Raw genomic sequence first — 16,131 nt, 5'->3', positions numbered from 1 at the left:
ATTAGAATTAAAAAATGAGTTGTACATTCTTACAAATCGCAAATGGGCTATATGTTCTCTGCCAAATCCGAGTTATGGGCCTACTAAGTTGACGCGTACCAAGGGCTTTGTCAACTTAGTCAATATAAATGATTCTAGCTGCAGTGATCGTATGATGTCCATCCAACAGCCGTAGTGCTTCTTCTACCTCTGGTCTTCTTGCTCCAACCGCCCAAAGCAGCGCTGGTCGTGTTGCGTGCTCCTACCTCCCGTGGCCGGCTGTGATGCCGCGGAGGCCTCACCGCCCCGTACTACTCCCAACGCTGGCCAGGCCATGCCTCTACTCACCCACACCCCCAGTTATTCTGCGGGGACGGCAGCCTCACACCGCAGCCGAACCAGTGAACCCTCGTACTCCTCTCCGCGCGGGCTACCACTGTTGCGTCTTCCCCAGCTCCGCGTCGTCCCCTTCCTAGGCCTCACCGTCGTCTAGACCACCGCCCTAGTGCTCTCGGCGCGGTGTGGTCAACGTGGTCAACGACCGACTTCCATCGGAAGAGTACTGTACGTGGAGAGGCTGACAGCTAGGTCCAGGCGGCCGCAAGGAAGTGCCTCCTTATTACGCGCAAAATAATTATTCCTCCACCTGACAACAGGGACCCACCGGACGGGCCACCTTATTTCGCGAAAAAAAACGTTTCCCCCCTGACTACTGGGACCCATCGGATGGGCCAGTGTCTTTTGCGAAAAAACATTCCCCGCGTTGTCAGCTCGGACCCACCGGAAGTGCCTCCTTATTACGCACAAAAAAACGAATACTCCCCCTACTAGCTAGGACCCACCAAGGTGGGAGGCTGACTTGTGGGCCTACTAAGTTGATTGGGACGGGGGCCTTTGTCAAATTTAGTCAATATGAACGATTCTAGCTCAAGTGACCGTACGATATCCATCCAATGATCGTAGTGCTTCTTCAACCTCTGGTCTTCTTGCTCCAGCCGCACAAAGCAGCGCCGGTCCTGCCGCATACTCCTGCCTCCCGTGGCCGGCTGTGCTGCCACGGAGGCCTCACCGCCCCCTACTATTCCCACCGCTGGCCAGGCCCCACGGCGACGATAGCCTCACGCCGCAGCCGAACCAGTGAACCGTCATACTCCTCTCCGCGCATGCTTCCACTGCCGCGTCTTCCCCGGCTCCCCGTCGTCCCCTCCTAGGCCTCGCCGTCATCCACCGCCCTGGTGCTCTCGGCGCGGCATGGTCAACATGGTCAAGGAACGACTTCCATCGGAGGTGGACTGTACGTGGAGAGGCTGACAGCTGGGCCCACGGCTGTAGCAAGGAAGTATCTCCTTATTACGCGGAAAATAATGATTCCTCCACCTGACAGCTGGGACTGCTACCTCTTGAGCACTGCGTTGGATTTCCCCGAAGAGGAGAGGATGATGCAGCAAAGTAGCATAAGTATTTCCCTCAGATTTTGAGAACCAAGGTATCAATCCAGTAGGAGACCATGCACAAGTCCCTTGTACCTACACAAAACAATAGCAACTCGCAACCAACGCTTAGGGGTTGTCAATCCCTTCACGGTCACTTACGAGAGTGAGATCTGATAGAGATAATATTTTTGGTATTTTTGATAGATAGATGCAAAGTAAAAAGTAAAAGGCAAAGTAAAAAAATCAAGTAAATAAAGTGATAGAGATTGATATGATGAGAATAGACCCGGGGGCCACAGGTTTCACTAGTGGCTTCTCTCAAGAGAATAGATATTCTACGGTAGGTGAACAAATTACTGTTGAGCAATTGACAGAATTCAGCATAGTTATGAGTATATCTAGGCAATGATCATGTATATAGGCATCACGTCCAAAACAAGTAGATCGAAATGATTCTGCATCTACTAGTATTGCTCCACTCATCGACCGCTATCCAGCATGCATCTAGAGTATTAAGTAAAAACAGAGTAACACCTTAAGCAAGATGACATGATGTAGAGGGATAAATTCATGCAATATGATAAAAAACCCATCTTGTTATCCTCGATGCCAACAATACAATACGTGCCTTGCTGCCCCTTCTGTCACTAGAAAAGGACACCACAAGATTGAACCCAAAGCTAAGTACTTCTCCCATTGCAAGAACTACCTATCTAGTTGGCCAAACCAAAAAGGATAATTCGAAGAGACTTGCAAAGATAACTCAATCATACAAAAAAGAATTCAGAGAAGAATCAAATATTTTCCATAGATAATACTGGATCATAAACCCACAATTCATCGGTCTCAACAAACACACCGCAAAAAGAAGATTACATCAAATAGATCTCCACGAGAGAGGGGGAGAACATTGTATTGAGATCCAAAAAGAGAGAAGAAGCCATGTAGCTACTAGCTATGGACCCGAAGGTCTGAACTAAACTACTCACACTTCATCGAAGGGGCTATGGTGATGATGTAGAAGCCCTCCATGGTGGATGCCCCCTCCGGCGGAGCTCCGGAACAGGCCCCAAGATGGGATCTCATGGATACAGAAGGTTGCGGCGGAGGAATTATGGTTTTGGCTCCTATGCTGATCGTTCGGGGATGCGTAGGTATATATAGGAGGAAGGAGTATGTTGGTGGAGCGTCAGGGGGCCCACGAGGTAGGGGGCGCGCCCAGGGGGGCGCACCCTCCACGCTCGTGACCACCTCTGGCACTGCTTGGAGTAGGGTCCAAGTCTCCTGGATCACGTTCGGTTGGAAAATCACGATCCCGAAGGTTTCATTCCATTTGGACTCCATTTGATATTCCGTTTCTTCGAAACCCTGAAATAGGCAAAAAAAACAGCAATTCTGGGCTGGGCCTCCGGTTAATAGGTTAGTCCCAAAAGTAATATAAAAGTGGAAAATAAAGCCCAATATAGTCCAAAACAGTAGATAAAGTAGCATGGAGCAATCAAAAGTTATAGATACGTTGGAGCCGTATCAGGCATCCCCAAGCTTAATTCCTGCTCATCCTCGAGTAGGTGAATGATAAAAAAGTTTTTTGATGCGGAGGGATACTTTGACATAATTTCAATGTAAATCTTCTTAATTCTGACATGAATATTCAGATCCGAAAGATTCAAGACAAAAGTTCATATTGACACAAAAATAATAATACATCAAGCATACTAATCAAAGCTATCATATCTTCTCAAAATAACATGGCAAAAGAAAGTTCATCCCTACAAAATCATATAGTTAGGCTATGCTTCATTTTTGTCAAACAAAGATGTTCCCAACATCTATACCCCCGATGATAAGCCAAGCAATTGTTTCATACTTAAATAATCTCAAACTTTTTCAACCTTCACGCAATACATGAGCGTGAGCCATGGATATAGCACTATGTGTGGAATAGAATATGATGATGGGGATTGTGTGGAGAAGATAAAAAAGGAGAAAGTCTCACATTGACGAGGATAATCAACGGGCTATGGAGATGCCCATCAATTGTTGTCAACATGAGTAGTAGGGATTGCCATGCAACGAATGCACTAGAGCTATGAATGCTCAACAAAAGAAAACTAGTGGGTGTGCATCCAACTCGCTTGCTCGCGAAGACCTAGGTCATTTAAGGAAGCCCATCGTAGGAATATACAATCCAAGTTCTATAATGAAAAATTCCCACTAGTATGAAAAGGACAACTTATGAGACTCACTACATGAGGAACAAGGTGCTACTTTGAAGCACAATATATGAGACTTACTACATGAAGAACAAGGTGCTACTTTGAAGCACAAGTGTGGAAAAAGAGATAGTAGCATTGCCCTTTTATATATATATATATATTTTGGACCTTTCTTTTCTTTCTTTTGGCCTTTCTCTGTTTTTTATTTGGGCAATGCTCTAATAATGATGATCATCACATTTCTATTGATTACAACATAAGGATTACAACTCGAGACTTAGAATAGGATATGACTCTATATGAATGCCTCCGGCGGTGTACCGGGATGGTGAAATGAATCAAGAGTGACATGTATGGAAAATAATGCATGGTGTCTTTGCTACAAATACGATGTCAACTACATGATCATGCAATGGCAATATGACAAAAGTATTGTATGTCATGATGATGATGGTGGAAGTTGCATGGCAATATATCTCGGAATGGCTATGGAAATGCCATGATAGGTAGGTATGGTGGCTGTTTTGAGGAAGATATAAGGACGTTTATGTGTGATAGAGCGAATCGTATCACGGGGTTTGGATGCACCGGCGAAGTTTGCACCAACTCTCAAGATGAGAATGGGCAATGCACGGTACCGAAGAGGCTAGCAAAGGAGGAAAGGTGAGAGTGCGTATAATCCACGGACTCAACATTAGTCAAAAGAACTCATATACTTATTGCAAAATTTTAGAAGCCATCAAAAAATTCAAGTACTACATGCATGCTCCTAGGGGGATAGATTGGTAGGAATAGACCATCGCTCGTCCCTGACCGCCACTCATAAGGATGCACAAGCCAGGTACACTTCATGTTTCAAATTTGTTACACAACTTTACCCATACGTGCATGCTATGAGACTTGCAAACTTCAACACAAGTATTTCTCAAATTCACAATTATCAACTAGCACGACTTTGATATTATTACCTCCATATCTCAAAACAATTATCAAGCATCAAATTTATCTTATTATTCAATTTACTCAAAAGAAAGTTTCACATGTCTTGAACACTAAGTATAATAACATTAAGCAAATTACCATGCTATTAACGACTCTCAAAATAATCTAAGTGAAGCATGAGAGATCAATAGTTTCTTTAAAACAAATCCACCACCGTGCTCTAAAAGATATAAGTGAAGCACTAGAGCAAAAATTATCACGCTCAAAATATATAAGTGAAGCACTATGAGCAAAACTATCAAGCTCGAAAGATATAAGTGAAGCACATAGAGTATTCTAACAAATCCCAATTCATATATGGCTCCCTCAAAAAGGTGTGTACAGCAAGGATGATTGTGGTAGACTAACAAGCAAATACGCAAATAATTCAAGACGCTCCAAGCAAAACACATATCATGTTGGTGAACAAAAATATAGCTCCAAGTAAATTACCGATGGAAGTGGCCGAAAGAGGGGATGCCTTCCGGGGCATCCCCAGGCTTTGACTTTTTGGTGTCCTTGGATTATCTTGGGGGTGCCATGGGCATCCCCAAGCTTAGACTCTTGCCACTCCTTGCTCCATACTCCATTAAAAGAATTCACCCAAAACTTGAAAACTTCACAACACAAAACTCAACAGAAATCTCGTGAGCTCCGTTAGAGAAAGAAAACAAAAGACTACTTCAAGGTACTGTAATGAACTCATTCTTTATTTATATTGGTGTTAAAACTACTGTATTCCAACTTCTCTATGGTTTATAAACTATTTTAATAGCCATAGATTCATCAAAATAAACAAACAACACACGAGAAACAGAATCTGTCAAAAACAGAACAGTCTGTAGCAATCTGCAACTAACGCAAACTTCTGTAACTCTAAAAATTCTACCAAAATAGGAAGTCCTGGATAATTTCTTTATTGAACAGCAGCACAAAGAATCAACGCAAAAAGCACGTTTTTGTGACTTATCATAACTAAATTAGTGAGCGCGAAGTTTCTGTTTTTTAGGAGAATCAAATCAACTATCATATCGTAGGTTATCCTATAGGTTCTACTTGGCACAAACACTAATTAAAACATAAAACCACATCCAAACAGAAGGTAGATGGATTATTTATTCCTATACGGAAGAAAAAACAAAAACACAAAATAAAATTGTGTTGCCTCCCAACAAGCCCTTTTCTTTAAACCCCTTTTAGCTAGGCAATGAGATTTCAATGATGCTCACATGAAAGACATGAATTGAAGCACAAAGAGGGCATCATAAAACATGTGATAAACACACTTAAGTCTAACATACTTCCTATGCATAGGAATCTTGTAAGCAAACGAATTATCAAGGCAAGCAAAAACTAGCATATGCAAGGAAGAACAAAGAGATGATAGCAATCTCAACATGAAGAGAGGTAATTTAGTAACATGAAAATTTCTACAACCATGTTTTCCTCTCTCATAATAATTACATGTAGGATCATAAGCAAATTCAACAAAATAGCTATCACATAACTTATTCTCGACACGATCCACATGCATGCAAAGTTGACACTCTTCCAACATAGTGGGATTAACATTAACTAAAGTCATGACCTCTCCAAACCCACTTTTATCAAAAATATCATAAGATTGAACATACTCCAAGTATGTGGGATCTAAAGTTGACACTCTTCCAAACCCACTTTCAATATTATTGCAAACACTATTATCAATCTCATCTTCATCATGGGGCTTAAATAAATTTTCAAGATCATAAGAAGAATTACCCCAATCATGATCATTGCAACAAGTAGTAGACATAGCAAAACTAGTATCCCCAAGCTTAGGGTTTTGCATATTATTAGCATAATTGTCATCAAGAGAACTTATAGTAAAATCATTGCAATCATGCTTTTTATTCAAAGAGTTAGCGTGAATCTCTTCATAAAGTACTTCATCATAATATTTAGATTCACGAATTTCAAGCAAAACTTCATAAAGATAATCTAGTGCACAAAACTCACTAGCAATTGGTTCATCATAATTGGATATCTTAAAAAGATTGGCAAGCAGATGAGGATCCATAAACTTTTAGCAAGCGAAGATGCAAGCAAAAAGAAGGTACAAGCAAACATAAGATCGAACGAAAGAAGGGCGAATAAAACATTCCCCCCGCTGTCAGCTCGGACCCACTAGTAGTGCCTCCTTATTACGCACAAAAAAAATGAATACTCCCCTGCTAGCTGGGACCCACCTTGGTGGGAGGCTGACTTGTGGGCCTACTAAGTTGACTAGGACGGAGGCCTTTGTCAACTTAGTCGATATGAATGATTCTAGGTCTAGTGATCGTACGATGTGCATCCAACGGCCGTATGCTTCTTCAAGCTCTGGTCTTCTTGCTCCAGCGACCCAAAGCAGCGCTGGTCCACTAGTAGAAAACATGGCTAATGTTCGGGCCTGGCCAACCCATTAGTCTCGGTTCTTCATGAACCGGGACCCATGGGGGCTATTAGACCCGGTCCGCGAGCCCAGGGGGCTGGCCGGGGCCTCGTGGGCATTGCTCCCGGTTCGTGTGGAACCATTTGTCCCGGTTCAAGCCACGAACCGGGACCAACGGTCCTCGCTCCTGGCCCACAACCATTGGTCCCGCTTCGTGGCTTGAACCGGGACAGAAGGGCGGGCTTTAGTCCCGGTTCATGCCACGAAACGGGACAAATAACTTGCCTATATATACCCACCGCCGCGGCAGAGCACTCCAGAGTGCTCTGTTTTGTCAAGCCGGCGAGGGGAGGGCATTTGGGTGCTCTAGTTCACCTCCTATGCACATGAGGTGTTCAATGAAATGCCCGAGCCACACTAGTTAAGCTTTCTCCTCTCGAAACTCGACCTCCGAGCTCCATTTTCAACAAGATTTGTCTAGATTTAGCGGTCTGTCATGCCCCGTCCCCGCCCCGTCTTCACCGATGTAGATCGCCCGAGCCGATCTCATCACTGGCACCACCTAGTGAGCCTCTTGTCGAGAGGTTAAATTTAGTTGAAGAAGAAACCAATTACTTGAAGGAAAAAATAAGAAAAATTGAGGAGGAGAAGATGATATTGGAGCTGCATGTTGCGGATGTCGTCGATGATCACAAGATCAAGATGGATGCAACACGGTTGAAGATTAAAAAGATTAGAAAATATGACATTCATACCGAGGCTTGGTATCATTATGCAGTTGGATCATTTTTTACCTTGGTTGCGATAAAGATCGCATTTGTTGTTGCGTTGAAATGTTTTACATAATTTCAATGTATGGTTTAATTTAAATGCTCTAGAGAGCTATATGTTGTTCAATGAGAACTATGTCTGTACTTTGGTTTTAATGATCTGGAGAACTATGTATGTACTTTGGCTTTAGATTTCATTTCAAATGCTTTTCAACTTCATTGTCTTAAAGCTCAAAATAATCAGTAAATGCATGAAAAATAAAAAATTTATTTAGAAAAAGTTTTAAATTGATGATGTGGCTTTGAATGGTGCATTTTGAACACAGAAAAACAATGAAGTTCAAATAAGTTCAAAAAAATGAAATCCCTTTGTAGCAGACGAGTTTCCGTATGAAACCCTGATACTTCGAAAGAGATTGTCCATTTTGTACACGAAGTGTATCCAATTTTTGTCGTAACCCTTTCTACTTTCTCGCACATGCTATGTGGGTGAAATTATGATACCATGCCAACTTGGAACCTTTTCAGAGTTCATTTCAAATGCTTTTCAATTTCATGGTCTTATAGCTCAAAATAATCAGAAAATGCATGAAAAATAACAAATGAAGTGAAAAAGGTTGTAAATTGATGATGTGGCATCGAATGGTGCATTTTGAACACAGAAAAACAAGGGAGTTCAAATAAGTTCAAAAAATGAAGTCCCTTTGTAATAGACGAGTTTTCGTATGAAACCCTGATACTTCGTAAGAGATTGTTTGTTTTGAACACGAAGTGCATCCAGTTTTTGCCGTAAGCCTCTATACTTTCTTTCACATGCTATGTGGGTAAAATGACGATACCATGCCAACTTGGAACCTTTTCAGTGTTCATTTCAAATGCTTTTCAATTTCATGGTCTTATAGCTGAAAATAATCAGTAAATGCATGAAAAATAACAAATGTGTTTAGAAAGGGTTGTAAATTGATGATGTGGATTTGAATAGTGCGTTTTGAACACAAAAAACTATGGAGTTCAAATAAGTTGAAAAAATTGAAATCCCTTTGTAACAGACGAGTTTCTGTATGAAACCCTAATACTTCGAAGGAGATTGTTTGTTTTGTACACGAAGTGCATCTAGTTTTTGCCGTAAGCCTCTGCACTTTCTTGCACATGCTATGTGCGTGAAATGATGATGCAATGCCAACTTGGAACCTTATCAGAGTTCATTTCAAATGCTTTTCAATTTCATAGTCTTATAGCTCAAAATAATCAGTAAATGCATGAAAAATAAGAAATGAAGTCAGAAAGGTTTGTAAATTGATGATGTGTCTTTGAATGGTGCATTTTGAACACAGAAAAACAATGGAGTTCAAATAAGTTCAAAAAAATTAAATCCCTTTGTAATAGACGAGTTTCCGTATGAAACCCTGATACTTCGAAAGAGATTGTCCATTTTGTACATGAAGTATATCCAATTTTTTTCGTAACACTCTCTACTTTCTCGCAGATGCTATGTGGGTGAAATGACGATACCATGCCAACTTGGAACCTTATCAGAGTTCATTTCAAATGCTTTTCAATCTCATGGTCTTATAGCTAAAGATAATCACTAAATGCATGAAAAATAACAAATGAATTCAGAAAGGGTTATAAATTGATGATGTGGATTTGAATGGTGCCTTTTGAACACAGAAAAACAAGGGAGTTCAAATAAGTTCAAAAAAAATGAAATCCCTTTGTAACATACGTGTTTCCGTATGAAACCCTGCTACTTCGAAAGAGATTGTCTGTTTTGTACATGAAGTGCATCTAGTTTTTGCCGTAAGCCTCTGTACTTTCTTGCACATGCTATGTGGGTGAAATGATGATACCATGCCAACTTGGAATCTTTTTCAGAGTTCATTTCAAATGGTTTTCAATTTCATGGTCTTATAGCTCAAAATAATCAGTAAATGCATGAAAAATAACAAATGTAGTCAGAAAGGGTTGTAAATTGATGATGTGGCTTTGAATGGTGCGTTTTGAACACATAAAAACTACGGAGTTCAAATAAGTTGAAAAAAATGAAATCCCTTTGTAACAGAGGAGTTTCCGTATGAAACCATGATACTTCGAAGGAGGTTGTCTGTTTTATACACAAAGTGCATCTAGTTTTTGTCGTAAGCCTCTGTACTTTCTTGCACATGCTATGTGGGTGAAATGATGATATCATGCCAACTTGGAACCTTTTCAGAGTTCATTTCAAATGCTTTACAAATTCATAGTCTTATAGCTCAAAATAATCAGTAAATGCATGAAAAATAACAAATGAAGTCAGAAACAAAACAAAATAAAATAAATAAGTAATTTGAAACAAAATAATATAAAATTTAATAAAATAGATAAGTAGAAACAGAAAAACTTTAATAACATAAATAAAATTTATGAAACTAAAATTATCGAAGTATTTTCTGTTCAAAACATTATAAGCAACCTCTAGTATTATTGAAACAAAAATTATATAAAATTGATGCAACTAATATTATCAAAGTATTTTTTGTTCAAAATCATTAAAAGCAAAAAGAATTTTCATAAAGAAATTTTTTGTTAGAAACTTTAATAGCAAAAAGAAATATCATAAAATAAAATTAATAAGTAATTATAGACAAAATAAAATAAAATAAATAAGTATTTTGTTATAAGTAGAAACAAAACAAAATAAATAAAGCAAAAAAGAAAACAAAAAACTGGGGAAAAATAAAAAAATGCCACCAACTAGGCCACCACGGCCTGAATACGACTAGAAAACCATCCATGGGCCAGGATTCAGGCCCGCAGAAGGCCCAGAAGGCCCATCAGGCGTAGCCGTAAGAATTAGGCCCGTAAGCCTGGGGTGCGGCAGTGGGGCTTATAAACCACTGCACGCCCCTCTCAACTAGCGAGGTGGGACTAAACTTTGGCCGCGACGCGAGCAGCACAGGGTTCTTTGGTCTCGGTTGGTGGCACCAACCGGGACTGAAGGGGCTGCATTGGTACCGGTTCGTGGCACTAACCGGTACCAATGCCCCACCTTTGGTCCCAGTTGGTGCCACCAACCGGGACCAAAGGCCTCTGCTTCCCTCCCTTTGGGCTGCTAAAAAGAGGCCTTTGGTCCCGGTTGGTGGCACCAACCGGGACCAATGTCACCCTTTAGTCCCGGTTCGTGGCACCAACCGGGACTGAAGGCCTCGCTATATAAGTTCATGCTTAGGAATTTTTCACTCACATCTCGTAGTTGCCGCCCCCCGACGACGCTGATGACATCGACGCCGAAAGGCTACCCCGACGCCGCCCGCCACCCCCGCCGTCGCCGTCGCCCCGCCGTCGCCATTGCCCGCGCCTGCGCCCTCGTCGTTGCCCGCGCCCTCACCGTCGCCCGCTCACCTTCCCCGACGCAGGCCGCCCCGACGCGCACCGCCCCGGCCCGCCCTCGTCATCATCGTTGCCCCGCCGTCGCCGTTGCCGTCCTCCTCACTTGGTCCGGTCGGTGCAACATTTTTTTCATATATATATATATGCTTATTTTTTTGATATGTATATGCTTGTTTGTTCATATATATGCCGATATATATGCTTGTTATCATAATTGTTTTTGTTCACATATCTATGATGTATGCATGGTTGTGGATGAAATATATGATACTTTTATGTTCATAGAACATGATGTTTTTTATTCATAGTTTTTTTGTTCATGAGAGAGGCGGGGACATCGAGGGATCATAGATATAATTTTTTCAGAATTTTCTATCATGCATAGACCGATTTTAGACCACGAGATAGGAAAAAAGAAAATAAGAAGAGGAAGAAAGAAGAAGAGGAGAGGAAGAAGATGAGAAATAAATAAGAAGAGGAAAAAAGAAGAAAAAGAAGAGGAAAAGAAGAAAGGAATAGAGGATAAGAAGAAAAATATAGAAAATTTTCTATTTTTTTCTTCTTTCTCCTCTATTCCTTTCTTCTTCTCCTTTTTTTTCTTCGATTGCTTCTCTTCTATTCCTTTCTTCTTCTCCTCTTTTTATTTCTTCTTTTGTCTTCTTATTTTTTATCGGGTATGTCATTGTCGATATACCACCTCCCGATAACTTCAACATGATGGGGGGTCGATATAACCCCCTCCCGGATAACTTCGACATGAGGGGCGGTCGATATATATACCCCCTCTCGACCGTGATAACTTATACCACGGGAGAACCCCCCTTGGCCCTCTCTCTCGACCAAAACTCCCGAGGACACGCAAACCCTAGAAATAAAATGATGTTGGTCTCCTACCCCCTCCCGCCGTGCCCCTACCCGACAAACTCTCAAAAGGCCACCCAAATTTACCAAGTTAAAAGAGCGTTGTCGTCGAGGCCACCCCAAACCCTTGAAGCATTGTCGAGGCCACCCCAAACCCTTGAAGCATTACCGAGGCCACCCCAAACCCTAGAGAAGCAGCGTCGAGGCCACTAATATGATTCCTTATTGTGATTATATTAGCTAGCTAGTTCTATGTTTGCCACTAATATATCCAGCTGTCATGTTTGAATAATAATTGCCATGTTGTAAATATTTGCAGAAACTATGGAGCACCCCCGAGACGAAGAAACATAAGAGATGTTGGGGGACATAATCGCAAAAGGAAGTGATGTCGTTACGTCGTTTCTCAACGACACCGATGGTCTGGAAGGATAGGGTAGTGAAGAAGAAGGTTATGATTATGATGGCTCCGGTGACCCAATGACGGCTCCGGTATAAGTAGACCGTCATGACGGCTCCGGTGACCGAACCGAGTCCGGCCAGGTATATATACTAGTTAAGCCTGTGCTGACTAGCTAATTGATGCATTCATTGGTTTCGTATGTACACATATTAATTAACTCTGGTGTTTCTTCTTTTCTCTAGCCCTCCGGATCAAGCACAACTTCGGTAAAGAAACGAGGCCCAAAGAAAAAGTTGCGCTCGGATGAATGGTTTGAGACCATAGCAATCGCGTGCGATGGCAAGCCGATTAAACCCATCCGGAAAAGGGATGCATTTCGTGCTCAGTGCAGGGTTCTTGTTAGGGACAAGAACCTGATCAGTATCCAACAATGGTTAAAGCCTAAAAAGGAAGACCCTGAGGTGTCTTATGTCTCTGATATGCAGAAAGAAGATCTGTGGACATCGCTTAAGGCAAATTTCACCCTACCGCCAGAGGAGGATCTGGAGAAGCCAGTTAAAGAGCAATTGATCAAGTCTCATGCTCTTAAGAAGATGGCAGAACTATTCAGGAGGTGGTAGAATGAGCTGAAAACAGAGTTTGTCGACGAAGATTTGACACGAGAATTCACCGAAAAGTATGAGAAGATCAGAGAATACTGGCCCTCATATGTGGCCCACAAGACATCAGAAAAGAGTAAGAAGATGTCAGCGATAAACAAGATAAATGCTGTGAAGAAGAAGCATCACCATCGCACGGGGTCAGGTGGCTACCTCAAAGCTCGACCTTTGTGGGACAAGGCTCAGAATGAACTGATTGCTAAAGGGGTCGAACCAGAGACACTGAACTGGCTGGACCGTTGCCGCACTTGGTTCTTCGGGGTTGGCGGAACCTTGGACCCTATAACAGGAAAGTGTGTTCTGATGGATGAGCAACTGCGAATACCCGTCAAAAAGCTTCAGGAGTATTTCGAGAAAGCACAGCAAGGGACGTTCGTCCCAGATAGAGAGAAGGACGAGCTCACAATGGCCCTCGGAAATCCTGAGCACCCTGGACGGACACGAGGCACACCAGGCTCCGTTCCATGGAAGGCTAGCTTTCTGGACGCAGGTGGTTACAAAAACCAGGAGTGGTGGAAGAAAGTGGAGCATAGCCAACTATAGGCGCTGCACGAAAGGGTACAATGGCTAGAGGAACGAGAAGCAGATCGCAGCAAATGACCTGCCAAATCTTCCCCTGAAGCTACCCCGCCATCTCAGCGGAGAAGCAGTGTGGCTTCCACCAAGCAGACTCAGCAGCTGGAGCATGTCTTCACGGCTCCTACTAGCTACCCCGTGGATGCTATCACGGAGTCTCAACATTGCCACCCTATGACGCGATGGATGACATTGAAAGTCAAGGCGGCTATTGGCTCTGTTATACCTAATGAACCTGGCTCAACCTACAACAGCCAACCGATTCTAGAAGGATATGCTAGGGTGATGGTGGATCAAATAACGGACAGATTTGAGGACCTTCAGCTTGACCGCCCTATGGGTGAAGGGGAGATTCGGCTGGGTTCTTCTCTAAAGACTCCATCCCTATGGCGTAAGGAGCTCATCAACCTTCCGAACTGGACGCCTCTGCCTCCTCCTCCTCCTCCGGCGAGTCAGGGCAATCCGCCTCCTCCTCCGCCTCCTCCTCTGGCGAGTGATCAGGGCACTCAGCCTCCTTCTCCGGCGCGTGGCGGCACTCCGCCTCCTTATCCGTCTTAGCCGACGCTCCTGAGTAGCCAGCCTCCACCTTCCCTGCCTCGTCAACAAGGGCGGATCAAGAGACTCGCCGCTGCTCCGGCTGCTCCAGCGCGTCGTAGTCCTTCGCCTCCGCCTCGTAAGAAAGGAAAGATAGTCGCAGCCGCTCCGTCTGCTCCGGCATCTAGCAGCACAGCTAGAGCCGGGAGGCAATACAAATACGGTCCTTCTCTCAAGACTCCAGAGAAGTTACCATACGAGAGGACAGTGGAGGAAAACATGTGGATCATGCAAGCCGAAGTGGATAACTTCTTTGAAGGGGTGCAAGCAAAGAAACATCCACCTCCGGAGGAGAAGATAGATCCGGTAAAAGTGAAGCGTACTCTGGCTGCCCTGCAGAAACCGCCAAAGTCTCTGGCGAAAGGCAACTAGGAGCGCATTCTTACAAAGTCATTTGTGGAAGCGTCGCGGTCGGGAAGTATTATCAGTGGTCAACAACGAGCTGGGAAAAAAGTTGCCCAGCTCGGCGAACAAGCGAACCAATCGTTCCCCCCGCTCCAGGTGTCTAGCGATTTTGTCGCTAATGTTCGGGGCGGGATGTTGCCCGGTTATAACAATCTTGAAGATTACCTTCCTGATGATGTACATTATGATTTCTTGGAGGTGGACAAACAGAAATACGTGTATGGGAAGCCTCTCGTCAAAGATGAAAGATCTCTACCAAGGATGATGTTCAGATTCCATGATTGGTACATGAAAACCTGCAGAGTGTCTGAGGGGATGAATATTTTGATGTTGAGAGTCAGAGAGGAGCATGACCTCATTGGACTTGAAATGTTGAATGTTCCATTTGAGGAGTTCTTCGCGTTTTTCAATCTAAAGGCCCTCGATAAATTAATGATCACTTGCTACTGCCTGTAAGTACAGTACTACTTCTGCCATTAAGTCTCTATATATAGGTTAGCTCTTTCATTGCATGTATTTTTAATTATCCTCACTATATTATGCAGATTGAAGATCGCCAAATTGAAGAAACGACAAGTCGGTGATATTAGGTTCATTAACACAAATCTCATAGATGCATATATGGTTAAATCTCAGGCAAAAGAAACCGAGGCCAAGCTGCTACAATTGTTTGTATTAAATCAAAACAAATCTATAATACTCTTCCCTTACGAATTCAAGTGAGTGTTACTCACTTGTGCATATTCGGTTTCCCTTATGAGTCGAGGTTATAGTAGTAATATAATTGATGAGTTATGCATGCGTGCGCAGGTTCCACTATATTCTCCTAGAGATTAAGCTTGAGCAGGGACTAGTAACCCTCTTAGACTCGAGACGAAAAGACCACAAGGAGTATGCAGACATGACTGAAATTCTAGAGAAGTAAGTTAAATCGATCATTATCACACCATACACTACAAAAAAAGACACATCCGTGACATTTTAGGCCGAACGAAAAAAATTTCGGTCATACATATGACACTTCTATGACGATAATTGTGACAAAACCCAGTATCATCATAGATGTGGTGGGCTCCTACTTCTATGACAAACAATCATGACAGAAAATGGGATTTTCGTCCTGGGCGGGCAGGAGACGTAGCTGCATGGCATTCTTTGGGCCGTCGATGATGGAAAAACCGTGGTAGAAGCAAGGGGGAGGAAAATTTCGGGGAGTTGCTGGTTATGGTGGGAGATCGGGGGCCGAGCGATGCGTGTTTCTCTCGTACACATATGCGCGTGTGTGCGAGGCGTTGGCTCTAATTGAACCCGAGAGAGGCGTTGGGCTCTAACTGAACCCGAGCGATTGCACTGCAGGCTACGTGTTACTGAATGCGAGCGGTCGATCGATGGCTATTAACTGAACCCGATCAAGCGATTCCTTCGCTACTGCTGCTAACTGAAGCTGATCGATGCTGCCTCTGGGATGAACA

At 43.0% G+C, this 16,131-nt stretch overlaps 1 protein-coding gene across 1 annotated transcript in view; it reads left to right on the top strand.

The window, feature by feature from the left end:
- Positions 1–11,046: 11,046 nt before the first annotated feature.
- LOC119350218 (putative E3 ubiquitin-protein ligase SINA-like 6) overlaps positions 11,047–16,131 on the top strand; it is a gene marked incomplete at its 3' end in the record, with an annotated part of 27,516 nt that continues 22,431 nt past the window's right edge. The window contains exon 1 of the mRNA XM_037618157.1: positions 11,047–11,272. Coding sequence (XP_037474054.1) covers positions 11,047–11,272 — 226 coding nt within the window. The remainder of the gene's footprint in view (positions 11,273–16,131) is intronic.

The sequence above is a fragment of the Triticum dicoccoides genome, chromosome 1B, assembly GCF_002162155.2.
Source record: "Triticum dicoccoides isolate Atlit2015 ecotype Zavitan chromosome 1B, WEW_v2.0, whole genome shotgun sequence".
In the NCBI taxonomy this organism is placed as follows: domain Eukaryota; kingdom Viridiplantae; phylum Streptophyta; class Magnoliopsida; order Poales; family Poaceae; genus Triticum; species Triticum dicoccoides.
The sequence above is the reverse complement of the archived record's forward strand: the minus strand, read 5'-3'. Positions and strand labels throughout refer to the sequence as shown.